General features: G+C 34.9%; 3 protein-coding genes across 3 annotated transcripts; 2 read left to right on the top strand and 1 right to left on the bottom strand.

Moving 5' to 3' along the window:
- Positions 1-219: 219 nt before the first annotated feature.
- LOC128187283 (A disintegrin and metalloproteinase with thrombospondin motifs 1-like) lies at positions 220-11,287 on the top strand. The gene is made up of 26 exons (XM_052857607.1): positions 220-531; positions 1,470-1,585; positions 2,028-2,277; positions 2,387-2,513; positions 2,602-2,762; positions 3,277-3,363; positions 3,621-3,724; positions 4,219-4,347; positions 4,473-4,589; positions 4,722-4,816; positions 5,887-5,966; positions 6,285-6,392; positions 6,515-6,672; positions 6,809-6,869; positions 6,979-7,114; positions 7,261-7,439; positions 7,576-7,693; positions 7,865-7,954; positions 8,165-8,334; positions 8,447-8,510; positions 8,741-8,857; positions 9,071-9,324; positions 9,527-9,626; positions 9,722-10,402; positions 10,698-10,800; positions 10,980-11,287. The coding sequence occupies exons 1-26, from the start codon at positions 472-474 to the stop codon at positions 11,161-11,163; spliced, it is 3,849 nt and encodes a 1,282-aa protein (XP_052713567.1). The 5' UTR covers positions 220-471; the 3' UTR covers positions 11,164-11,287.
- A 1,265-nt stretch (positions 11,288-12,552) lies between these two features.
- Positions 12,553-15,693, top strand: LOC128189016 (MAM and LDL-receptor class A domain-containing protein 2-like). Its single transcript, XM_052860388.1, has 7 exons — positions 12,553-12,708; positions 13,119-13,241; positions 13,663-13,907; positions 14,221-14,320; positions 14,831-14,953; positions 15,090-15,183; positions 15,374-15,693. The coding sequence occupies exons 1-7, from the start codon at positions 12,636-12,638 to the stop codon at positions 15,690-15,692; spliced, it is 1,077 nt and encodes a 358-aa protein (XP_052716348.1). The 5' UTR covers positions 12,553-12,635; the 3' UTR covers position 15,693.
- A 47-nt stretch (positions 15,694-15,740) lies between these two features.
- LOC128187447 (collagen alpha-2(XI) chain-like) lies at positions 15,741-27,389 on the bottom strand. Its single transcript, XM_052857888.1, has 19 exons — positions 27,200-27,389; positions 26,752-26,831; positions 25,352-25,396; positions 24,873-25,130; positions 24,427-24,461; positions 24,122-24,170; positions 22,771-22,812; positions 21,266-21,408; positions 19,777-19,895; positions 19,253-19,339; positions 18,895-18,977; positions 18,607-18,738; positions 18,245-18,430; positions 17,854-17,888; positions 17,321-17,678; positions 16,936-16,970; positions 16,752-16,800; positions 16,604-16,654; positions 15,741-16,431 (listed from the first exon to the last, which is right to left on the bottom strand). The coding sequence occupies exons 1-19, from the start codon at positions 27,292-27,294 to the stop codon at positions 16,217-16,219; spliced, it is 2,097 nt and encodes a 698-aa protein (XP_052713848.1). The 5' UTR covers positions 27,295-27,389; the 3' UTR covers positions 15,741-16,216.
- Between the last annotated feature and the right edge of the window lie 146 nt (positions 27,390-27,535).

Below are 27,535 nucleotides of genomic sequence, written 5' to 3'. Positions count from 1 at the left end.
GGTACTGAAAATATATTTATGATATCAGACGAATGGAACCTTATTTTTTAAATTAACATTTCAATTTTTTTTTTCGCATACACTACATGATCTTTTGAATCAAAATATTTTAAATTGGCTCGCGTTTGTCATAATTGACTGTGGCGTTTCTTTATCCAAGCAGATTCATCTGAAGATTGCGATTGCGGTGTTTAAATAGAATTAAATGGCAGAACTGAAATTTTTTGCACTCAGGTAGATCGACATTTAAATACCCGTATGCAAATTTTTTACTGGGGAAAAATGAAAAGCCGTAATATTTTCCCCGTAGCTGTAGAATGATTTCATAAATGAGTTATTGGGTCCCTTCGTTTTTGTCACGTTCCCACGATTTTTTGGCAGTTTCATCTCTGATAAGTAAGAAAGCACGTGAAAGCTGTTTAAGCAAGGTTTTACTATTCTATTGGACCATGTTTTTGTCTGAGGGATGAAATGCTCTTCCTTCATGAAGCAAGGAATTTGTTTATATTCATTTGGATCGCTTCTTTTAGTGTAAGTATATTTATATTGACTTAATTATGCGTTTGTTTTTGACCGCGAATATGTACATGCATACATTGTACACGTGCGCGTGTTTCGCAATAGAACGTAAAATTGCGCACCCTGTATATTGCACCGAATGGTAAACACCCACTTTTATCGACCTAAATAAGAATGCCTATTAATGGCAAAGGTAAAAGTAAAGCGGTTTTTTTTTCTGAAATACCTGTTTACATCTCAGTAAATACGTGTATCTCTTTTCATAATTTCTTACTATTCTCTCACTGTACATAAAATAAATATAATTGTTATACTTTCATGTTAAATACTGAAATCTGATTGGTTAAGACGCAGTTAATAATATTTTATATTACCCTCAGCGTTAGCAACGCACTTGGCAACGGGTAACATTAAAAAATGTTACATGCGCGAAATGCGCGTACGGTTCGCTGTAGAATTCACGATATTCCTATATAAAAGCAGTAAAATTTTCTTAAAAATTTTAAAAAAGACATTCAGTATAACAAAATAAATAGTGCCTGTTTGGGAGGATAACAGTTGAAATTGACACCCCTCGAAAACCATTGTCAACCTCCGCTTCGCGTCGGTTGACAATGGTTTTCTCGGGATGTCAATTTCAACTGTTACCCTCCCAAACAGGCACTATTTATATATTATTGTGATCACAGAAAAGCGATCTGATTATAAATACCAACGCAACTTTCTTCTTACAAATGTTCATTTTACGAAAAAATCGGTGTTGTGCACAAGTTTAAACATTACTTTAAGTCATTGATGAATAACATTTTTGCTATGCATGAATACTAAAACTCCTGGTCTTGATACTCCTTAATTTTTGAAAAGTAACATTCAATTACGTTTTAAAAATTGGAGAGAAAAAAGTTGTTTCTAGTTATTTTGGTGTGTTTATTTAGTTACCATTATTTTAGGTACATGTTAGCAAAACTAAAGGCAGTGATGATGAAGCACTACTGAGTTCGCTGGAAAGCCGTGGAATCCGATTCCTCGAGTACGCCACACTGCGCCATGATTCCAAAGCTTTCAGGTAATTCATCAATATCCTGTGTGCACGCTCCATTTCTGTCGTCTGATGACCGGCCATTAGACAAACAACCCAAGAATCGATTAAAATTGGGTTTGGATTCAACACGCATGTAGACGACTAAGATATCTGCCATTATGTAACTGCAATTTTTACGGTTTTTTCCTTAAAGAATTATTAAACCTGAAAAACTAAAAAAATCGAACAAAATTAATGCACATGTTAGCCTTATTTGCAACTGTACAGTCTATAAATTCCTCGACGAAGCAAGCCTTAGGATGATGGATTTAAAACACCATCACTTTCCAGTGCTTCGCGTGCAAATGTGACCCATTCAAACTATTTTTTTTTATTATTTAGTATTAGTACCTCCATGTACATGAATTGTATAAATGGACATGCAATTATGGAACGATACTCCGGTAAAGCTCTTATTATTCTATAGAGATAGGTCCAAAAGAGAAGCAACGTCTTCGAATGTGTTGCTGCCAATCAAAATGGGATTTACATACGCCGAGGAACACTATGAAATAGAACTTAACAATCCGCAACCAATTCTGCATCCGTCCGCTGAGGTTCTTACTTTTAGAAATGGATCCGTCCAGCAATGGTTAGGTGCTCATCCAGACTGTTTTCTTACCGGAACTGTGACGTCACATTCCGGAGTAGCATCCTTATCTTTCTGTGATAAAATTGTGAGTAATATAAGATATTTTTTGTTTGGTTGACCTATTAATGTTTCAAGTTGCCTAAGAAGGAGTTATATAATTGATCAGAAATTAATCTTTGGAATCTCTAATTCAGGTTGGTTTAGTGAAAACACGTAAACATGCGCTGTACCTTGAGTCGATCTCTGAAATCGCTGATAACGACAACCTGCAAATCATAATCGGCCAACAGACCCAGGATGAAATTTCCAATCATGTAACAAGTATGAATACATTCATATTGTAGTTTTAAGTTTATTTTCTTTTCTGGTATCTGGTATAAAGTATCAATAACTCTAAAACGCATTACAGAACGTTTGGATGGGTATAAAGGTGCTAGAACCAGACGGTCGGTGACACCACACAATATCACCATAGAGATGGCGGTGTACATTGATGCCGCCTACACACAGACCATGCTGGTGACAGACTTCTCCAAGCGGCTGCAACACATTCTTCTCAAGTATTACGCTGTAGGTATCATGGAGTCTTCGTTGCCCATGGGTTGAAGAAAGACGTCTCTGTTTATAAAATTTATATTTGGAGTATATAACATCTCAATTCAAATGTATGAATACTTCGCTAAAAGCCGTCAATATCTTAACGATGCTTGGTCAATTTTTTATCGAATGAATCATTTCATGCTTAGGATATATGATATTTCTGATGTCACGTAATATCTATATTTAGCGATCAAAGCTTGCTTTTTTAAAGAATTGTGTAATTCTCATATTGAAAATTTACAAAAAGGAAGTCTGAATGGAAAGCTGATCTCTTCAATATATGAGCTCATTGAAACGGAATGAAATTCATATTTTAGTCAACAAAATATATTTATGATTTCGTATGTATACATTCATATAGGATTAAATTGTGTTAACGGGCTTTACAGACCAAGTTCGCATTATCGCTACGGTTTGAAACTTTTCACCCAGAACTTTAAATATCAGAAACATTATTGTTAACACCTGTAAAATATGTCTATAGGTTCAGATGGAATGGTCCAGAGCCGACATGCTTGATTATAATGTACAAATCGTACTAAAGAAAGTTCACTTCTTCGAGGAAAATCTGGTATGCTTCAATTATTATCGTCATTTATGCCAAAAATAGGATTTTTTTTAACGTATTACTCGGAAAATATTGAAGATTATTTTGTATTTCATGAATATATACAGTTCTGCATGAACATATACTTATTTCTAACTGTTGCACATCTTTAAAAATTTTCATTATCACACAATCTGATTCAAATCAGACTTGCAAAATCGCTCCTCTACCATATGCTATACAAGATATGGCAATATCTACATAACTAACGTAACATTTAGGCATGGTATAACACATCTACAAGTCTCCTTGGTAGCGTGCTCTACCAATTCTGCATGGCAACTACGGGTGATGGGCCATTCGATATACGATACATGCATGTTGGGTAAGATGGAACTTTGAGTGCTTTGAAAACTACATGTGTAATTAACTACAAAAAGTTAAAAAACTTAACAAATGCAAATTAATTTTAAAAATATTTTAAGTGTATTTATTTTCTTCGGGAATTCTATTTCATGATAATAATCCTACCAAACCTGGCCCCACCGAAAACAACTTTCCTCTAGTCAATACTCAGCCTTAAGTCTGAGTTTTTACTACAAATTCATGCACTTTTCCTTTAAAAAGTTGAGGACTGAGTTGAGTTATGTAAAAAAAAAAAAAATTGGTGATGGTGGGGCCGGGCAAACAATAATAGTTTTCTGTCTAATTTTTTATTCTTTCCTCCTTAGAAAGGTCTCCGCAACATGGACGTTTAGCTATTATAATATTTGTAATAAATTTTCTATTAACTTTACCTCTATTACAAAGTCTGACCAACCCGGACGTGTAGTTATGATTATGTAGCCATTTTCTATCAATCTTTCCTCTATTACAAAGTCTGACCAACCTGGACGTACTGGGGCGGGCCTACCAGAACTCTGTGTGTAACCCGACCTACAACTGTGCCGTAGACACGGCGACAAGCGCCGCCAGTTTTGCCGCCACGGCGCACGAAATTGGACACCTGTAAATATGTTTTTACTTCTTTAAGAATAACCTATCTACAAGGTAAATGTAATATGATGTTATTCATGGAATTTTATCGTATTTTATTATCTTTATCAGAGATATCTTTTTTTTTTCAAATAAAGGTTAGGAATGTACCATGATGCTGATAGGGGGTGTACCGGAAATAACATAGGGTTAATGGGAGGATTTGGTACCGGTTGGAGCTCTTGTAGCAAAGACGACATGGCTGTTTTGTTAAAGTGAGAATTAACGGATGCTATATAAATTTCTCCTTAATACGTTTCTAGATTTATCGATGAAAAAAAGTTGTGAGGGCATAACTTGATCAAGTATTCAAATTTAATTGTATTGCATAAATTGTTTGTTAACAGCTCTGGAAATAAAAACTGTTTATGGGAAGAAAACATTCCACTAGAAGATGTTCCTGAAAGTATTGCAAACAAAACTCTAATCTCTGCGATACCAGGTATATTATCCAGGCCTCTCGATCCTCTATAATTGGGGCCGATATTCGGCCCCATTCCCAACGTGAAAAAGGCATCTTTTTTCCCAAAATTGAGTGTGTACGTTTTTCCCAATTTGAGAATGCCTAATATTAATAATGTAACTTGAAATAAACCATACTTATTCCAAATATATATCATGTATATTCAGCAGTCATAAAAGCACTGTGAAGATGTGCAACACTACCGCGTTGTAAACTCTTTCTTGTGATCGGTAGGTAACTTAGCCAGAATTTCCTCAGACAGAAACAGTGTAATTTTTATTAAAAACGATGTTTATTACTTTTAATCCTGATATTACAGTTAGTTGATAAGCTGTTAGTATTTTATAATTCTGCAACAAATGTTAAAATTATTATAAAAATGTTTGTCTGAACAGATCCTCTACAAAACGGTAGTAAGTGGGTCAAAGGGTTGGACTAATACCCCAAACACACAGAAGTACAGAGACAGATTTTATAAATATTGTCATTAGGCTAACACAATCAAGAAACATTTATCTATTAAAGGTATAAATACAAATATAAATTAAATTTTACATTGATACAAATAAGATAAATTTTTTTACATTCAAAAAAACCTGTTTCATTATTTTCTTTGCCATTTGACATATAGCTAGTGATTACACAAAAACCTTTTGGGAAATTTTACATCTTCAGTAACAAACTTGTATCACACACTGTGAATTAACTTTTTTTCCTTCTCATTTTTATACACACATGTTCCCAGATTTGAAAATAATTTTTAAAAAATTAACCTTTAAAAAATCCTATCAATATACCCTAGTTTTTGTTCTGGGGACTGTACATTAAGCAAGGAAAAAAATTCCCAATTTTTATCAAAACGTCGCATTTTTCCCAATCCATTGGCCCCGGCCCCAGTACCAAAAATGGGTGTGAGAGGCCTGTTATCACAAAAATGGCTGAACCATTAACGAAATAATTTAAAGTATGATCATATTGTGTTGACTTCTTTAACATAATTGTAAGTTATCACTTCATCGAGGCGTTTGGTGTTTTTTTTTGTGTTCCAGGTCAAATATATTCTCCAGATCAGGTCTGTGAGCTGAAATATGGAACCGGATATCAATTCCGAAAATATCCAAAACTAGGGGTAAAATAATTATAATAAAAAATTGTTGTATAATGTTATGAGGATAGTCACGAATAGAATTTCTAAATGATTATCAACTTTGAAAAGATGTCAGCGATAGAAACTTTAATTGTATAATTATCTGTATAAATAAAACAAACAATTACAGTAAAATAACGATGTTCATGTTATGATTTTTTTTAAAACCTTCTTTTAAATAATTAAGTATATATTATCATAATTGTAATTTTGAAGACCATCGACGATAACCCAGGCGAATAATTACATCTTTTCTCTATATATTCAAGAGACTGCTGTAAATGAAATTTGATTTTATAGGTGTGTGTGCTATACAGCTGTGCCAATCACAACAGTGCTCAAATAAATTACGGTCAGATGTTTCAAGAACGAACTTCTATCTTTGGCATGTATTGTGAAAAAGATAAGGTATTTCCTTTTTTTGCGAGAGATTTCATTAGATTCCTGATTGGTTGATTCTATGTCGTACTAATTCGTTGTATACATGTACATGCATCTAAGAAAATGAAAAATTGGGCTTTGTTTAAAAGATCTGCTTTAAGATGGGCTGTGTCGATGCATCAACCGCCAAACTAACCAATCTGGTAAAGCGTGAAGGTGGGTGGAGTCAATGGGGGCACTGGACGGGGTGTACCAGAACATGTGGGCGTGACATCAACTACCGGAAACGGAAGTGTGACAATCCAGCGTTAGTAACATTTTTTTTCCATAAACAAACTTTTATTCATATTCAATCGGTGTAAAATATTTATATATTTTTTTACTTGAAAGTGTACATATGAGATAAAGATAAATAAAATATTTGTGCATCTTCTTTTTTTAAGTCCTATAAACTTAGATGGTTGTGCTGGAGAAGCGTATGAAGCGGGAATCTGCAATACACAGGTAATAAAAGATCAAACACTTAACCAGCGTGCATTACTGTTTCCATCAACATTATTTGCAATGATAAGTAAATATGGGGCATTTTAACACAAAATTGTGTTTTACAAAGCCTTGCGCTAAAGACAGTTCTGATGAGTTAACACTGAGAAATCAGCGGGCAAGTGAGACGTGCAAGAGTCTAAGAGACAACAATGTGATCGACCCTGACCTCTACAACGAAACGGGGTCAAGGTACTCCGACACAGGTACGTTACTGACATAGATATTGTTAGTACATTATCACAGTTGATATTTAATTAAAATCCATTTTCAATTCACTTCTTTTGATGTAATCAATACATACATGTAGCTAAGACGCAATAAGGTTTTTTGTTTTTTTTTTACAAAAAAGCCCATGGTCAGTGCGAGGTGACCTGTGACCCCGCCCCCGGGCACACCATTCCTACCTTCACAAGATTCGGGTTTATGCCGGACGGTGTGGCTTGTACTGGAGGATCTGACCCCTGGGATTTATACAATTGGCCTCGAAATTCGGGGTCTCGCTATCTGTGTTTGGATGGTCTTTGCCAGGTATATCTGAATGAATAACCTGTACTAAGTTACGTTTAGTTATATGATTATGAAATTCGATGAGTAATGTTTAGCAACATCTACATGTATATGAGGTACGTCATGTATATGAGGTACCTTTTTTTCACTTTTTAAGAGATTTGGTTGTGACAATGAATTGAATGGGCAAGTTCTCGATGAATGTGGAGTATGCGGGGGAGATAACTCGACCTGTATTGTCATTGCTAACACTGACACCGAGCAACAGAACCAAGGTGAGACATTGGCTGTCATGGAAACGATCAGCTGATTTGGTGTGATAGTCTTATTGATCTTCCAAAATCTTGAGTTCTTGTTGCTTAAAGAGTTTAATATTGTAATAAAACAAAAAAAATTAACACACGATATCGAATTGTTTAGAATTGTTTGACTATCATCTTTATCAGGCGAGCGTCGCACACTTGCCGTATTGCCCGCGGGGACCTTCAACATTCAGTTTTGGTTTCCATACAAGGAGATGGCAGACAACTACTTAGGTATCATTTCTACAAGCAATGATTCATTTTAAAATAATAGAAATCAACCACAGGCACTAAGCCCATTTTGTCTCTCAAGGTCTACGTGACTATGAATAAAGATATGGTTACATGTATTTATGTACATACATGAAGAGCTGGGATAAAACCGGCACAGATTTTATAGTGTCCCTATGACGTCAGCAATAAGCAATAATTTTGCTATTACAGAGCTTTATAGCAAACATGGAAGCGTCATCCTGGCGAGTAGAGTTCCAAGCTCCTGGGTCTGGGATGCGAGAACAAGTCCAGTGGTTTTTGCCGGAACTGAGTGGTACTACTTCTTCTACGGCCAATACCTGTACGCTAAAGGGCCACTGACAGAGTCCTGTGAAATCAAGGTCTGCAACACGTAGCTGTGTACATCTTAGACATATATACATGTAACAGGAATTTGAATAGGTTATGTAGTTCAAATTAAAAAATCTAATTGTTTATATGTGCATTTTTCAGCTGTTTCAATTTGGTGTTAACAACAACACTGGAGTCTCGTTTACTTATTCGGAGCCTTTGGCAGGTAATACAGAAGAAAACATATAGTAATTAAATATAGTGAGTTACAGTTTGTCTTTAGATAAGATATTACTAGTGTTTGCCAATTTCTAACTGTCCTTAAACTGAAAAATATTAAATTACCCCCCCCCCCCCCCCAAAAAAAAAAATAAAAATAAAATAAAATAAATTATTAAGTTCAAGTACTTTGAAGTGAACATATAATACTACCACTGAACTACTTGTTTTCTATAGTTAAGAACGAGTGTGGATTTGAATTGAACTTCTGTGATTGGTCGATTGAACATTTCACCAGGATAAAGTATGGATCAAACGTGTCCTCCGTTCCGAATCAAGATGAAAAGTTTGGAGGCATGTTGTTATTTCACATTCATTGTTTTTTAAATATATAACTCAGCCAAATGAATGAACTTGAGTTATTCCTTGTTAAAAATTTAATAAGCAATTTAAAAACAGTCATATTATTATAATATATGACATATTTCATACACGTATACGTATCTCTCAATGCTTTGTATCACCTTTGTTAAAGTAACGGTTATTTTTTGCTTCATCATCTTACAGAATACTTCATCCATATGTCTAGTGTAACCACTGACAAAACAGCCACCATAACTAAGCAGAATATTCACGGAACCAGTTATGACCAGTATCTCTCCTTAAGTTATCACGTCACCGGAATAGGTTCTAAAATTACAGTGTCGTTGCATGGTGGTATAAACACCAGTGTTTTGTGGAGTTCTCTAGATTCGTCACAACTCGTGATCAATGAGTGGAAGTCTGCAACAGTTAATATTACCACTTTTGAAAAATACGACGTACGTGGATGCAAATTTGTAATCATTTTTAACAAATCAACACGAATGTATAAAAATTGTAATGTTAATAAGTCAACAATTGGCATGTTCTTTAACATATTGGTTTAATCAGTCCTTTAAATATCAATTATGATACAATTTTAAAAAAATGATTGTGACATCTAGAATTTTTTTAAATAAGTCATATTTATTTTTCCTGTAGATACGCATAACATGTGAAACAAAGGTCCAACATTCGGGAACAATTTCTTTAGACGACCTTAAACTTTCTTATTACGAAGATTCATATTGTAACGATGAAGGTGAGAAAAAAATCAACGCCATATATCAGTTAAAAAAAATAACACCCAATAGGCAATACAACACTGTTAATGCTTCCTGTTCTCTCTATTACTAGATTCATGTGTCACGCCTTCCTTGGACCTTTCAACATCAACTACATTCGTGTCAACTACAAAATCAACTTTCACAACCCCTTCAACCACAGTGAAAGAGGATACAACAAACCCTGTAGCTTCCACCACTACAAATTTGCATGAAACAACATCTAAAATTAAAGATATAACTGAAACTACCACCTCTGGATCTGAAACAGCACCTGTAAGCCCTACCATAACCACAGAATCAACTTCATCAATAACAACTTTAACATCAACTAAAGCCACATCTATGCCAGAGAGCACAACAACTCTATCGACTGGAATCCCAACAACAACTGAGACAGGAACTGCGTCATCAGAAACAACACCTAAGACTTCTGGAAATACTACAACAGTTTCGCCAGTCAGTACAACAGAAACTGTGGACACGTCCATAACAACAACAACGACGACAACAACTCCCGTTGTTACCGAAACTTCAACACAAAAGACAACAACAAAACTTACAACATCGAAAGAAGGTACATCGACCAGCACAACTGTCTCAGCTTCAACAGTTACGTCATCAGAAGAAATAACGACCGCTAAATCTACACTAGAATCTACTTTAAGTCCCACTACGTTTAATTCTACGTCATCATCACTAAAATCAACCACGCCAGTATCTTTGAGTAGTACTACCACGATCAGCGATGCAGGTACTAGTCCATATATCATACCCAAACATACATTTTTAGTTGTTGTTTATGGACAACAAGTGTCATCGTTATTACATCAGCTATTTCTCATATATGTATATTATCATTATGCTTCAATTAAAATAAGCTGAATTTGATTGAGTGAGGAAACATTTTGATAAGTCATTTTAGATTTGTTTTGCTTTATATAAATGATTCTTCTGTTTCAAGGAAAGAAATCTACATATGACCATTGATTTAAAATGTCAAAAATATTTTACAGACGTTTTCAAAGTAGCTATTTCATATTCATTAGATTCATATGGGAGATATATGTTCATGGGTCTTGCGATTGCTGGTCCGTTTATTCTGATGCTGATAGCTGTCGGGATATTTATTTGTTGTCGCCGATGTTCAAAGTAAGTTTCGTAATTCAACGTCCAACTTTTTAACTAAATGAAATTCAACTTCATTTTAAAGGAAAATATTCAAACAAAAATTTATCGATGTTTTTGTTCGATTGTTTATCGCAAATAACTGATGCTCTAAATGTTAAATTTAATTATCTTTACAAAGTTTGTTTTTAAATCTTTACTAGGTGTTCACCAAAAGGGAAAAGTCAAGAGAAATACCGAGTTTCCAAGCAATTCGATGGCAATTCCAGTCATATCGATGGATCTTCCAAGCCGTTAAGTCCGCAGTTTTGGCCGGATGTAGATGAAATCAAGATCAACATTACAAATGATTGTGATATTGATTTGGGATCAAAATCAGAAATTTAGTTCACTTTAAAGAATCATGACATTGCAACGAACAAAGTTTATTGCTATGGTTCGTAGTAACATGTTTGCTGTGTATTGTTTTTTTTTTGTACTTTTATATATGTTACATTAAAAATTATTCTAAAAGGTATTTTTTCCAATTTTTTTTTTTTCGATTTTAAAACTGTTTAATATTCTAGAAGTATTTATAGACGCGATATATAGTTTAGACCATTTTAACTTTGATGGCATTGAAACTTACGCTTATTATACAATTTATACAATCCCCAATTTAAATGGCATGGAACTTCGATATTCAAAAACATCTCTGCTAATGTTGCAATCAGTTACTTTTTTTCTTCAGACATCTTGAAAAAGATGTGTAAATTAGTGTTCGGTCGAGGACAGATCATGAGGTTTTATTTTTTCCATGTCCCAACGTAACAGGAGCTAGTGTGGATATGTTTCGCACAATTACCACAACCGTATTAGGAATACTTTGTCAGTTGCTCTCTTGGTAAACTCACGACTTGAAATTTATACATTTTCCTGTTTAGTTTAAACATGTAAATGCCGTCATTCTGTGTCATAGAAATTATATTTATTTACATCTACGAATGTTACCATGTACATGACGTATACAAATAGCTAAAGGAGAGAAAGAAATGTACGGATTGCTTGCTTTTCTTTTCTAAACACTTTTTAATTAAATACACTCTCAGTTGAATAAACGATTGACAACCAAATTGATGTAATTCGATCACTGTATACTCATAGAAGGCTTGCATTAATTATGAATAGAAATAATTATTCAGCAACACGTAATTTAATTTTTGAAACCACCATGTCTTTAGATAATAATGAACAAGTGCTTACACATCCATTCAACTGGGCTTTTCTTGTTACAATCCACATATACCCTCAATTTAAAAAAAATTCAAGCCGTAAAAAAAACGGTCTTTCAGCAATGAACGACGTAATCAAGTCTACTTCCAAGTATATTTTTTAAAGAGAGCTTCGTTTTAAAGAATCCCTTTATTATTTGCATGCCATTCTGCTGTATAAGCGTCGACATGAATGAAAAATGAATGTCTCGATTCATTGTTTATACCTTTAAGGATCAAAACACTGTGTGATTTCCGCATTATTTTTTTTTACACCTGAATATATCAGAATTTTCCTCTGGTTTTTTTTTTTTTAATTAAGTATTACTAGTAATTCAAGCGATATATATTCAATACACTTCAGTTTGACAGTAAGTTAATATATATAAACTTCACTAGCTTCTTGAAATCACACAAGTTTTCATAAAGGGACCTGAAGACTTTCTATAATATCAGCGTCAAATTTTCGAACAATTAAATATGGATAAACCGCATTGAATTCATACCGTGTTCAAGGTACATGTATAATAAAAGACATTCAACATTTTCTTTTAAATAACTGGTCCTATGCCAATGTATTTCCCTTCCTGGTTGAACTGACAAACAACAATGAAGAAGTTGAATCGCCGGCCATGTCTCTTGATTTCTGTCCACTTCCTCACCTTAGGCTTTATGATAGAAGGTATGATTTTTTATATTACAAAAAAACCTAAAAGATCGTATTAAATTTTTTAATAGACTCAAATTAGACAATTTTCATGTAGGAAAATGGGATCCATTTGTAATGAATGAAAGAAAGTTCACGTTTAACAGGGTACGTCACTGCATTCTTATACTAAACAGTTATTTGAGATATTCTTTGTAAATATCGTGCTTGGGGGTTGGAAGAAGTATGGAAAGCCATAACTGTTTTAAGGTATTGTACACTAGTCAATAGTAAAATACAAGGGGTGTTCCTTGGAACAGTGGGTCGTTTAAATAGCATATTTAAAGCAGTAATCAGAATGCAGCTGTTTTCACATTTTACATCCATGACATTATGATTTTTAAAGATTACGTTAAAATTACTAGAACAAATTAATTCCGTTGCAGGAAATGTGTTCACTAGTTGTGACTTTGAGGATGGATTTTGTGGCTGGACCAACCGGAACTGGAGAAGAACCGAATTTGATTCACCCTTGAAAAGCACGGGCCCTGAGAGCGCCTATCATGGACGTGCGTTTGTCTTTGATTTGTTCATTTGTTTATTTTATTATTATTTTTTTTTTTTTTACTTAATAAGTCATTATGATATGCGTGAAAATATACTAATAGTTATAATAAGCATTAATGATAGGCATTTATGTTAACATTTTGAAGAACGTACAGTTAAAAAATAAAAATACATATAGCTTTTTAGAGGGAGACATCAACTAGCATTTACTCAATCATCCGTCATCCTTAAAAACCGATTTTAAAGCCCAGGGGAAAATACGCATTATAAAATGATTAAACACTTAATGTTGAATAAATAGTTACGGATTTCTATAGAACGCATAATAATGAATTAATAGTTTGATATTAAGGATTTCTATCTAGAAAGCAGAATTATTCACCTACATTGTATGAGTTCAAATGAAATATTTATTCCACACAGATTATTATATATACTCACACGGTGGCGAGATAGGCCATAACGTCACGGCGACTCTTGAGAGCAATGGCATTCCACCTTCCAAATATTGTTTGCTCTTTAACTACCATATGCAGGGATTGCATATAGAGAAACTAGAAGTGAAATTAAACGACCAATCAACGGCCATCTGGTATCGAAATGCAGACCAGGGGCCGAAGTGGAACTGTGCCACCATTAATGTAACCATTGATCATCCAGAAAGTCGCGTATGTTCAGACTATTCTCTTTTTATTATAGTGCAATTTTGACTACGCTTTGATCCATCAACTGCTGTTGAAAGGAATTGGTGTTTTTAAAAATCCTTTAATGCACGCATTTTTGCACGATTTACAAAACGTCTTTAATGTTTGTTTTAGTGAAGATACATTTAAGTTTGGCTAATGTTAATATTTAGATAAAATCTCCATGGTTTTCATTTGTATATCAAGAAAAAATTACCGACAATATAATCATTTTTTAAAATTTTAAAAATATTTGAAAAGTATGACACTTTTTAATGATTTTTTTTTAATAACATAGATACGATTTATAAGCAGAACAGGGAAAACAAAAAGTTCATTGCAAGACATAATCGGATTGGACAATATCAAACTGGTGTCTGGCGTTTGTAATTTACTAGGTAATGCTTTGGTTATTTTTCCATAAAGTAAAATGAATGTGATTTCTTTTTCCTTCTGAAATTTTCAAACATATAATTACGTGTTACGTGTATGTATTAGTTCCATAAACATCAAATGCTATTCCTGTTTAACATTCCATAAACATCAAATACTAATACTATTCCTATTTAACAATTCATTAATTAACGCAAGGTTCACTTCTGAAATTAATCGTTATTTCTTATGTTAAAAATCCATTCTTCATAACTGCATGAAAAAGGGAAGGTTTCCAAGCTAGGACAGTAAAACAGATTCATATCAAATGTTAGTACAAATCAAGTTCTATTATAACTAAGTCCGTTACAAGTTAATTCCCGAAGGCACGGCGTATGTTAGAGAACAAAAGACCAGGTACGTTGTTACCCTTATACAGGGTATATAGTTCTCCAGGGTACGCGACCCTTCTTCTGACCCTGCTCTCTCAACATTCACGCCCCCATACCAGTTACGAAATAAATTTCTGTCCGCAGATTGTGACTCATCATTCAACGTAACGTCAACAACGACACGACAACAACCAATATCATCAACGACAACGGATTCAGTGATCCAAGTACAGGAGTCGACGGAGACTGAATCATCGTGGTTTAAAAGTAAGAATACAAAAAAAAACATCCTGTCTATTGGAATTCTGGGAAATGTTCAGTTTTAGATGTACGTTTAGAAAAACCAATATGAATTTGAAAAAAAATGTAACAAAATTAAAGAGATTTTGATAACCTGTTTCAGGGAACTTGCCCTATTTTGTTGGAGTGCCCGTGGCAGTTTTTCTCGTTTCTTTTGTCGTTATCGGCGCCTGTATTTTCCATTCTCATAAGGAAAGGTAATTCACTTTCGGTTTCTTAGCTAAAAAATCGTATACATGTATTAAATAAGTAAGACTAACAGTAGCTGGGATTAGAACACTTAGAAACAAGAAGTAAAACATTTCTACCCACCAAACTCAGGGATTCCTGGATAATATTTTAACTTTAGCGCTCAAACAAGAATTTAATAAATTCTTTCACTACTAGTTCCAGACGGTTGCCTGCTGGAATCATGCGTGGTCCATACAGAGCCGATGGACTAAATGACAGATACCGAGATGATCCCACCAATCATCGGGATACAGGACATGAACTGTACTATTCTGAGCCGGACACGGACACTTACGATTATGTAGACGTCGTTCGAGACCCAGACAGTCTCTATCTGGACGTTATACCCGACTCATCGGGTGCAGACTGTGTTCAAAATGGCAGTCATCCGGCAGATGTATCTCCAAAACCAGGAGACTATTATAACGATGAGAGTCCGTATTGTGAACCAGTTAAAGCAACACAAGATAAATAACAGAGAGAAAAAACCCACACTTAAAATGCATGTCTTAAACAGTGTATGCATGTTTAATAATTTTATTCCATAGACAACGCTAAAACCAGTGGAGAGTAAACATTTCCATACTATGAAATAGTTGTGACGGATACTATATACTGTAATTAAAAGCGTTTCCATTACTGAAATTAAAACATAAACCATCAACCTTAACGTTAAATTCATAAAACACAGAACCCAGCTGCTATTCAATCAAATTAAAATCAGATCCTCGATCCGGTCATCATTTCTTATTACTGCTACAGTAGCGACAGTAAAAAGATAAAGGAGCAAATCTAGGATCTGATTTTAATCAGATTGAGCTGCCATATACAGTCATAACTCAACCAACAAGTTAATCGGTCTTGCATATAAATCATAACCTAGTACTGATTGAAGCTAGAGTTGTTGTTTGGCCATTAATACTGCTTCAGATCAGAATTGGCACTGTATTTCAGCGTCCTAATAAAAAAAATTATCCCTTATATATTTATAAAATCTATTTACATGTTCATGTGACAATCATTACATTGTATACTGTATAAAGAATAGAATTCGTTAAAGTATGTTGCTGTGTTGTTTGCACAATTTTTGTAATACTGTAAAGCATAGCTAATGCACTCTCTGTTCCCTTGTTGCGACTGGAGTTCGTCCATCAACTTCCGGCGAAGAGATTGTTCTACCGGAAGTGGTGGTGGAGGAAACAAGGTGTTGTTGCCTGTAATATATAATAACACTGTCAATATTTGGAAGAGCTCTATTTGGATAAAAAATATTACTTGTGGAATAGAAGCATAAACGATTAAAATTTATAGCGATAAATATGACGGTTAATCATTTACACTGTACCATACATGTACAATACGACTCAGTCAATATGCTTTGCTTACAGTTTTTGATATCTTCAGACACGATGACTTCTTCGTCTTCTTTCGAAGACCCTGAATTGAAAAATTAATACACGTATGATTGAGACAATTAAGGAAAAGTGTGTAATTAGAAACGCTCATCTTCATTATTATAAGATAGAAGACAAACCTGTTGGAGATACCCCGCACGAACACAGTTTCATTTGTCGCTCAAGTTCCTACAATGAACCAATAACATTGAATAGTATTGCACAACTAATTCCTATTTTTTTTCTTTTGTACAAAACAAAGCGAGGCAGGACATGTCGATAAATTATAATTTTGATTAATTACATGTATATCATTGAACTTACTGTTAAGCGTTTTGAGAGATTTTCAAAAGCTTCAGCTAAAAAGAGAAAGCAATTTTTAGCTATAAATATTAGCTGAATGTAATCATATTCAGTAATGTCGGCATGTCGTCATTCATTGTGAATTTTAGGATAATTATTTGATTATAAATTGCTTTTTATAGGCGTACAAGTCATGTACAAATGAGACGACTGTACTGAAGATTAATCGTAGTAGAAGATTGCAAACAAATAGTTTCTCATACATAATGCAATAATTTTTAAAATACAGTGCAAGTTAAGCGCAATAAACATAAATAATAAATTACTACAGAACATATACAATGTTTGTAACTATATGCACAATCTAGACGTAAAATAAGATAAAATGTCGTATCCCAAATCTAACCTGTTAGTTCCGGTGGAATACTTCCGGACTCTCCCTTTGGTCCCGGAAGTCCAATTGTTCCCGGACGACCAGGGTTTCCTATTTCTCCTTTCCCGCCGGGAATTCCAGGTTTCCCGGGCGGCCCCGGTAATCCAGGAGCTCCTTCATTTCCCTTTTCACCCCGAGGTCCCGCATTTCCTTTAAGACCCCTCTCACCCGGTAACCCCGGATTTCCCGGCCTCCCGTTTGGACCTGGGGGTCCGTAATCACCCTTCTGACCCGGTAGTCCAGGCAACCCCGGTTCTCCTCTCTCACCCTTTGGCCCTACCGGACCGGGCAAACCTTTGGAACCAGTTTTACCAATTGTACTTGTGCTTTCCTTCATGGATTTATAGAAAAAAAGCATTTAAAATGTTTCAGTCTTGAATTGAATCCCTTTCCCCTTATAAATAGATGGCATTGTAAAGGTAAATTGATGTGATTTACTTGAAAAAAAAAACCCAATATGTTGCGTGTTTATTACAGGAATAATTCTTTAAATGTCAAATGCTTACGTCTACTCTTCTTTGAAGCTTGTAAAACTCCACGGCTGAAAAAGAAATTGATCACATATCTTCTCAATAATGTAAATCAAGACCGTTGAAAAATATTTTAAAATACTCTGCGTCCGTACCTCATATGATGTGTGTACTACATACAAATACAAGTCTGCCAATGGTATGGAAAGAATCTTTATAACAGCCTTTCGGTGTTATATGTACACCTTTCTTCATATCATATACAATTAGAGGGATGGTGGTGGAAAAATAATAAACTGTAGATATTTTTTGTGTAAATCTGTAAAATGTTCAGTGTGATAGTTCATCTCATTACCTCCTACACAATGCATTTCTAGTAAGAAAACCTCAAAACACTCCTAACAAATGCTTTCGATAATAAGCCTACCTGATATAGAGGTGGAAACCCCTGGTTCGCCCTTCTGTCCTCGTTGACCAGGGTTCCCTTTTTGTCCGTTGAGGCCAGGTAACCCAGGCTCTCCCCTAGGCCCCGGAGGACCCATAGGACCTCTTTCTCCGGGGATTCCGTTGACTCCAGGAGATCCTTTAATTCCAGGACTCCCATCAACGAGTGCTGTAACAAATGCATAATCGGTTTTTGTAATAATTGCAACCTGACTGCTCAATGCTTATATAAATTGATTGATGATAATTTACTATTTACTTATATTCTCGTTAAAATATCGTGAATGAAAAGAAAGGAATCTATAATGCCCAATGATGATTGGTACATGTATACCGTGCACTCACCAGCGAAGCCCTCTGACCCTGGCTCACCCTTGTCACCTTTGATCCCGCGGAAGCCCCGAGGTCCCCTGGCACCTTTACGTCCAATTACCCCGATAGTACCATTTGAACCCGTCTCTCCCTTTAGCAATATTGCTGAATTGGCAGTGAACAATATTGTTTCTTACATGTATGAATAAATGCATTTGGCAAGTGTTCGCCTCTATCACCATCAGTTTTTTGCTGGTTATATTATAGTGTAAACAATGCAAATGTAAAAAATATGTTGTAGGATTGTATGACTACATGTACCTGCAGTAACGGCACAAGTCTGGCTGTTCAGTGGAATATAGTAGCGAAAGATCTTAGTGTACCAAGAGCATCTCCCTGTCCTCCTAATGGGAAATACAACTGTTTGTTTAGGATAGGGAGACTCAGTGTGGGACAATTGATATCAAAAATGATACACAAATTTTAGATGTTAGAAGAAACTAAGGATTCATTTATTTAAAAAATGGTCATTGGATTTCAATTTTTTTTTAGTATTTAAAGAAGCTACCCAGCCATCCCGCTCGTATTTTGTCGCAAAAGAGAGACGTTTTAAAAGATGAAAGACGTGGTATTGGTATAAGCATAATCTATATGAACATAGATCAGCATTATAACTTACCAATTGTATAGGTATATTCTTCTGGCATATTGTTTTTCTTCGTAACAACAGTATCTGGTACTGCATTGCGTGTTGTAGGACAAACTTCTTTATATACAACAAATAGATTTAAATATTTTAAAATTCATCAACTAATTTTATAAACTCATACTAAATGCATAGAAGAATTGGCTTGTGTTTTTTTTTTTCAAAACTAACAAAATCTACCACTATTTAAACCATTATCATTAAGTAGCCAAATTAAGGCCTTCTATAATCAGATCGAGTTCACACTAATCATCTGACCCCCATCATAAACATGGCCTATATATCTGCGGCAGTGTTGCCAGCGAACGGAAGCGATAAGCTTCTGCCGCCCTCCTTTGATAAATACCATTTGTTGGGGGGAAAAGTAAACATATTGTATTTGCAGATTGCGTGTGTAAAAACTGCTTGCCTCCTCAAGAAAAATGAACGTGTATCGATGCATCACACATGGGACAACAATGATTTTACAACTACAAAAAAAGAAAAAAAAATCTCACCTGTTATTTCTTGTCTTTGAATATCCGCCAATTCCAACAAACAAAATACCGAATGTCGTAAGTAGAATGGTCGCCCTATTCAACATCTTACTAACTGCTGGACAGCGGTATAGGGTTTTCTAAATCATTATCCCCATAGACGAAGCCAAACAGATGCCTATAATACTGTGTATCAACGTTTTTTTTTTCTTATATCACCAAGACTTCACCGTGAATACCATTATATACAAATGCAATCTTTGCTGAACAGATTAAAGGACTCCTCTTTTAATACAAAGCTCTGGATAATGTAAATCCATGCCTCGCCCAAAAATCCATTGTGAATTCCCAAACAATGTGAGGAGTTAATTGAAACAATGTCAAAACCTGAGCTCCGGTGTACGGTATATACACGTCTAAATGTATATCTCCGTAACACAGTGAGAACCCCCCTTCGACTTCTGACGGTCAGCAACTCTGACAAATGATCTCATTACCCCACAGAAAATCTGTTGGGGAGGCACAAGAATGATTTTTAAGTTAGGAATTGCTAGATGAAAAAATACGTATCTTTCCTAAAGTATTTTCCCCATGTTCACTTATATTAGTCATTAGCTGCCAAACTGTCAAACGGTTAGTTGATAAAGATGCAACAGTGCAATTATTATCTATTTATACAAGTACGTTATATTCCGTTAGTCACCGGTTACTTTAGAAACACTAGTTCTTGTTTCTTGCAATAATAGACAACATGAAAGTGAAGTCTTTTTTTCTAATTATAACATGAAAGCTGTGTTGTGAAATCTGATATGTACGACTAGTCATACCCAATTAGAAACATGCTGTGATGTCGTTTGACGTTAGGAGTGCCGGATCTTCTCCTTGACATTGTGCCTCTTAATCTATATCCACTTCATCGTTCAGATGAGCAGTGTTTGAATCTTTGACTACAGTGTATATGGAGTGGTTCACTTTCTATAATGCTGTAAAATTGTTAAAACGTCATTGTTATTGGTGATGCAGCTCTTTAAAATACAATAAATGATTTTTAAATTTCTTGTCTTTTACCAAATGGTAATGCAAATATCATTTTAATGATGAGCACGTTGTTTATGCAATATGTTACATCTGTATTGATTACTTATTTATGACAACTGAAGCATTCATACAGCAAAACAGCATGCACACACTCACAGAGAGAGAGAGAGAGAGAGAGAGAGAGAGAGAGAGAGAGAGAGAGAGAGAGAGAGATCTCACGACTTTGTGTAGTTATACCAATCTCATCTGAAAATTTTAAAATTCTTAAAACTGATTTCAGTGACACTCATTTATAAGAAATAAGATTTAACAAATAAATATTTCTGTTTTTCATGTCTTTTTTTTTATTTTTCAAAATTCGAAAAGTATGCAAATGCACCAGTACACTGGTATATGTATATGTCCACTTTCTTTTATTAATAATTGCATATCACCAAAACACATGTATACTGTCTATAAACCATAAACATCATCGGCCATCCTCCGAGCACTGACTGTAGTATCGCAGTGCGTAGCTCACGCACTCTCCCCCTTCTTCCCTCAGTTCTTGCATTAACTTCCGGCGAAGACTGTCAATTGGCGGAAGTGGCGGAGGTGGGAAGTTTGTCAAATTCACTGAAATGTTTGAAAAATTAAAAGCGAGATAAGCAACATTATTGCTTAGGAATCAGTAAAATTACCACTAGAATTATCAAAAAGTTACTGATTATTTTCTCAACGTCAGTAAACGGGGGTTTTTTTTTGGGGGGGGGGCAAGGCAAATGTCAGTCAATTAAGATGATGATGCCACATTACCGAGTTCAATGGCCCCTTAGATTTGAACGGACAGACAGACAGACAGAGACGGGTGGAAATAGGCGAGAAGTTGCGATTTTTGACGTGTACGGTTAGGAAAATACGAAAGAGGTACACATGCTTGTAAACCAAATTAAATCTAAACCTATCCACCGACGATTTCTTTGCCGGGGGGGGGGGGATAGATCATTTCAATGGTTAGTCATCAAAAAGATTCTCAAAAAATTATAACAATGTGTTATAACAGTTGAATGCAGGTATAAAATTAAATGTTTAAAAATTGTCAAAATGCATGGGTTAAAAATTCTTATAAAAGTAAAATTACGAATTGATGAAAATACGCTAAAGGGTAGCAATGTATGCGTCATTGCATAATGATCTGACATGGCTAGGATACTCATATCCGTCACCGTTTGGCTACATTGGACAGCCACTAATAACAATTTCATAGAGATTTCAGATTTGGTCCAACGTTTGGTAGCTTGTCACGGTAAAATATTAATATCCGCTTTTTGAAGACAAAGGATCAAAATGTAAATTGAAGCGGGTGACACCCACACTTAAATATCTCAGTATTAATGCACACAGGGAAATATTCGTCCTCGCCGAGGTTGTCAATGGGCATATTGTTTTCAGTACTGAGTTAATATTCCCAGTTCTGGGCGAATTCAAGACGGGGTGAAAACTTTGGCAAGTGTAGAAGGCGTAGGTGTAAAAGTAATCAGGGAAATATGTCCCAGACATATGTCCCGCGATTTCCTAATTTCCTTTTTCGCGTCTAACTTATTTCCCAATTATTATTTTCAAAAACCATTAATCAGATATCAAAAAGCATCTTAATTTTAATCGATTGTATACTTTCTGCTTCATAATAAACACTAATAAGTTAAAAACCTCCAATTTTCCTTCGTCAAAAGTGTAACTGTAGTCCTACTTTTACACCGACCCTGTAGAAGAAAACAAAAACACGGGGCGAAAATAACCCTGTATACGGTAATTAAAACCCAAAAATAAAGCTTTGACAGAGTTTTCAAATTGAACAGTTCGGAGATTTGATGAAGGAAAGTATAGGTAAAAATATCTCGGTCAGGCCAAATTTCACCAAATTTCGTTGTCGAATCATGCCAAGTAAATTATTTGTGGTATGCATGATGCGTTTGATACATATTAAATTATGCTTACCTGATTTAGTTGAAATTTGTTCGTCTTCAATCATAGGGGTTACTGAAAAGTTTTGGTCAGTTGATTATCAGCGCATGCAAGTACGTTCAGCCAATTTACACCAAGTGCTCTAGAATAGCTCTTTGTGTGAAAATTATTATATTCTTTCAGTGTATACAGACTAAAAGTCAAGCAGTTTATTTACAGTTGATTTCAATATCTCGAACACTGATATCTCGAATACAACATGGATATGTCGAAGTGATTTTGAAGGTCCCAATCACTTATTTTTAAGTAATTTACCCTCGATATCTCGAATATCTCTGAGTTTTAAAACAGTCCCATTTAGTTCGAGATAACGAGGTTGGACTTTATAGTTCGAGATAACGAGGTTGGACTTTATAGTTCGAGATAACGAGGTTGGACTTTATATCTATATTATTGATTCTAAGAGTATTATAAAGTACAAAATTTCGTCCATTTCGTTGTTGATTTGCCCCTCGAAATCAAATCACGCTGAAGTTAAAGCTGCTTGGTCCGATTTTATATCAAATTTTATGCACGCTTTTAAACGATGGCTATGCTTAGTATATGTATAATAATAGACATTGCAGTAGTTTTACCCGTCAATTATGCCAAATTTCAATGAAGAAAAATACGTACAAAATTTGCTAACAAAACAAATGACATTAAAAGGTACCGCGTTATTTCGCCTCATGTTAAATTTCACCCCTGACGACGAGACGGGTATGGTTGTATTACGACTTTGACATCGCTTTAAATAAAGGTCGAAATGATCAGACAATTACAAATAAACATGTGTACGTTTTGTTCGCTAATATTTCCAAAGTCTGCTTTCTTTACAATCGATGCATAGCATGCGGGTTGAATAACCCCAATCACTCGGGGGACGAAACCAAGCGGTTTCCTTTTCTAAACATTCCCGTGATGCATTTTGGTTTGTTTTTTCGTTTGCCCAAAGAGAAATTATTTTTATTTACTTTGAATATTTCTAACTTTGAAAGGAGACTGATTCTGCTGGTGTAAATAGGAGAAAGTCCATAACTTTCTAAGATGAATGATTTTTATGGAAAAAATTTTGATACTGTAATTACAAAAAAATCGGACCAAGCAGCTTTAATCGTTGTTAAAGATTTTTGTATGAACTGACATACTGTTGATTTTATTTTATCTGTGAAAATAAATGCCCTAAAATGTTATTGAATCTACAGTAGACAGTTGTATTTTAGTATTTTTCATTTGTAGGCATCGCAAATTTAGTTTAGAAATTTTAAAATAGAGAGTTTCATTATATTAAGAATAAAAAGCATTTTTATTGATAAACCATGGACATGCACTTATTAATTCACACCTGGATCTGGTCGCTGACAGGAACAGTCCTGGAGTTGACTCTCTAGTTTCTGCAATGGTAAAGTACATCAAAAGTACAGTACAGCCAACATTATGTTTTCGGTTACAATTCAAACTTACGACTGCTACATGACCAGTCATGACTGGTCATGTAGAAAACGCATTAGAAAAAGTCCATCATATTAATGGATAATTAACGAGATGGTTATAAATAGGTTAAAACAAATATGACGACCTAGGCCCTGTTGGGATTGGTCAATCCGCAAAAATGACACCCCATCTCCGAAAATAATCAAATATACTTACTTGTATTCGAGCTTCAAGGTCGAGGATGATTTCATCTAAAGGGAAAATAAATACGCAGTCTTATAAAAGCTTGAAAAAAATTCCCAATAATTTGATTTTTTTTTAATTTAAGGTACATCAACCAAATCTTTTAAAAGTTATGATGCTCTAATGGCTAATAATAAACTATAATTGGAATACATATAACTTCAGCAAATCTGATGAAACAAAGAATTTGCCATCTTATCGGACAATTCTTTAAAGGAATGATAGTCATTTATCCCGTTGGAATTTATTTCTCTCATGTTCTTTACCCTACGAGAAACAAGTCAACCTAAAGATCTGACAAGTTGACATAAATATCTGACAAGTCGACACAGTCATCTGTCAAGTCAACAAAATCATCTTAAAAGTGGTGGCAGATCTATGCCACCATAAATTTGTAAACAGTTTAGCTAAGTACATACCAATGTCCTCAGTCGGTTCGCCCTTGTCTCCTTTCGGCCCCTGCGCCCCAAGGAAACCTTTTGGTCCCCTAATGCCTAGTGCACCGGGTTCTCCCTTTTGACCCCTTTGTCCTTGGGGACCCCGTGGAGGAGGTCCATAATCATCAGTATCCCCGGGTTCCCCTTTTGGACCGACTGGCCCCATATCCCCCATTGGGCCTCGATCTCCCTTTTCTCCCTTCACGATAACTTCTCGCAAGATGGAGATACCGGGTACTCCTTGAAAACAAATGACAGACTGTACAAAATACACTGGAAACTTCCTCAATATTTACAAACCTAATAACTGGACGCTATTGACAAATATTTATACATGATTGTGCATGTGCAGCCGTGTAGCCCTGAATTCATTAACGTAACGCCAAACTCACAGTGATTCAAAGTTTAAGGTTGTGGACAATTCGTACTGTCAATGTGATTTACGTAATTCATACATGTACCTGGTTTTCCCGTGTCGCCCTTTGGGCCTGGTTTTCCTCTGTAACCTAGACAAAATACATAATTATTCATAATTTGTTAAAGCACGTGTAGCACATAAGAATACACAGTCCTTATATGTTGCAGTTCTTTTATTCTTGATAGTTTATTATTTGGTAATATTTGGTAATACAAATGTATTTGGTAATACTGACAGTGGTCCTAAGTAAGGAATGCTGTATTAGGGCTTCCGGTCACTGTGAATGTGACGTCAGCATATGAGGAATCTATTAGACAAAATGGTCTTTCCCCGTCAACATCTACGATGAAAATGCCGCCAAAAGATGGCCTACTGCCTATACCGTAAATTGACCAATCAATGGACAGATTCACAAGTGTAAAAAATTAATAATATAAATTACTTACAACCGAATACTGATATTATAACAGTTATTCAATTAGGATATAAACATAAAAATACTTTTTCATTTCCAAATTTTAACTTTTGTAGAAATTGTAAATGTGAATCTCGAACCCGATGTTAAATATACTTTGCCCTCTTACACACGAGGCCAATAGGCGACATCGCTCGCCCAAGCACCACTATCCTAAACGGATCCAACTCTGACCAAAGCAGCTTACTCGCTTTACGATGTGAATTACATATATTATAATATATTATTAAGATTCTGTTATCTCCATTTTTCCATACCCCCTCTCCCAGGTCAAGTTTGGGGAAAAAAATATCAGAAAATTCTTATAAAAGGTTAAACTAGCACAAATTGTTATAACCATTTTTATTTCATTTATTTTTTTTTTTACAAAAGTTAGGGTGTAAGATACATTAAGGTAAATAGATTTATCCAATTGTTGTCTTTCGAATACCCATTAAAGATAACGGTTTGACTAAACTTGCAAATCTCAATACTACATTATGTACCTTCTAAACTAAGTTAACATTATATAGTGGCCTTAGGTTCTTCAGAAATTTTTTGACAAAATTTTAGATCTCTTGTTGTTTGTGACTATTGGTTTTGATTCTTAAGAAAAAGGTGTTTGACACACCACACTCTCTTTTCAGTATTTCCTATTTACATGTATCTTCTATCAGCAAATCAGTGAACATAACTTGGCACCTTAATTTAAACGAACTTTTATAGCACTAAACGCAAGTATAACTGTAGAAGTAGAACATGTAAAATGTTTTAAACGGACAGACGGACGGACCGACCAATTGGCGATCAGAAAAGCTAGATTGAGTTTCAGCTCCTGTGATAATAATGAAAACATATACCTTACTGAAAAAATTACTATTATGTAAATTAATTGATGAAAGTATAATCAAAGCTACATCTTCTGAAATCGGTAGGCTCAATAATATACCAACAATACGTGAACAATATGCTACGTGTTTTATACTGACCAGGAGGAATTTCGCATCTATTTCTCCAAAACTGGTTGTTTTCAATATACCTTAGATCGCCGGCCCAGAAACAGTTTACTCTAAAATAAAATAGCGTAGATGTTAAAGTGTTATGTGATAAGGGTAACAATTCCACGGATGTCTTCACCAGGGTTCACAACTGTTTTGTTTTCAAGGTTGAAATATCAGTGCTTGTAATAAATATTGTAGTAAGGAAGTATATCAAATAAATACATCTTACCGGAAGTTACGCAAAGATTTGATAAGAAAAAAAAAACCCAAATGTCTCTGGGTTCTACAAATATTATTGTATGTAAATATATGTATAACTTAGAAAGAAACCTAATTATAATCTAATAAAACTTAATGCACAATTTTGGTAAACAGAAATCAAAACCAATGTCTTTTTCTTTTTTTTCAGACATAGCAATTCTACATTATTGCTCACCTGATTTGCGACGACTGTCCATCAATATCTAATACACACATCACTAAAATTATAATCCAAGATAACAGTCCTAATTTACTTTTAATTGCCATCATCCAGTGGTCACCGATGGCTACCTATCACAGCTTTCTGTGTGTGCATATCGAGCATTAAGTGCACCTCCCTCGACTTAGTGCATCAGCGGAATTTCCTGTCCATTTGTGGGATTAGTTGTTGTAATTTTTTTTTCGTGAACACTGCTGAATTTCATGATTGATCATTACTCTTTCCAGAAATGAATTAGACATGTGAATTACACTGTCATCTGTCTAGCTAGAGAACGATCAGGCCAGTGGT

This window comes from Crassostrea angulata, chromosome 6 (assembly GCF_025612915.1).
Source record: "Crassostrea angulata isolate pt1a10 chromosome 6, ASM2561291v2, whole genome shotgun sequence".
Taxonomy (NCBI): domain Eukaryota; kingdom Metazoa; phylum Mollusca; class Bivalvia; order Ostreida; family Ostreidae; genus Magallana; species Magallana angulata.
Note: the sequence above shows the minus strand (reverse complement) of the source record. Positions and strands in the feature narration are given on the sequence as shown.

Bases quoted from the DNA above. Each gene is read 5' to 3' on its own strand.
- LOC128187283 (XM_052857607.1), top strand. From the start codon at position 472: ATGCTCTTCCTTCATGAAGCAAGGAATTTGTTTATATTCATTTGGATC. The intron at 2,514-2,601 runs GTATGAATACAT...AACGCATTACAG, and splicing joins AATTTCCAATCATGTAACAA to AACGTTTGGATGGGTATAAA. The intron at 7,440-7,575 runs GTATATCTGAAT...TCACTTTTTAAG, and splicing joins GTTTGGATGGTCTTTGCCAG to AGATTTGGTTGTGACAATGA.
- LOC128189016 (XM_052860388.1), top strand. From the start codon at position 12,636: ATGAAGAAGTTGAATCGCCGGCCATGTCTCTTGATTTCTGTCCACTTC. The intron at 13,908-14,220 runs GTATGTTCAGAC...TTAATAACATAG, and splicing joins TTGATCATCCAGAAAGTCGC to ATACGATTTATAAGCAGAAC. The intron at 14,954-15,089 runs GTAAGAATACAA...AACCTGTTTCAG, and splicing joins TGAATCATCGTGGTTTAAAA to GGAACTTGCCCTATTTTGTT.
- LOC128187447 (XM_052857888.1), bottom strand. From the start codon at position 27,294: ATGATGGCAATTAAAAGTAAATTAGGACTGTTATCTTGGATTATAATT. The intron at 22,813-24,121 runs GTGTGAATTAAT...AAAACTTTTCAG, and splicing joins CTGTCAGCGACCAGATCCAG to TAACCCCTATGATTGAAGAC. The intron at 17,679-17,853 runs GTAAGCATTTGA...AAATCCATGAAG, and splicing joins AGCTTCAAAGAAGAGTAGAC to GAAAGCACAAGTACAATTGG.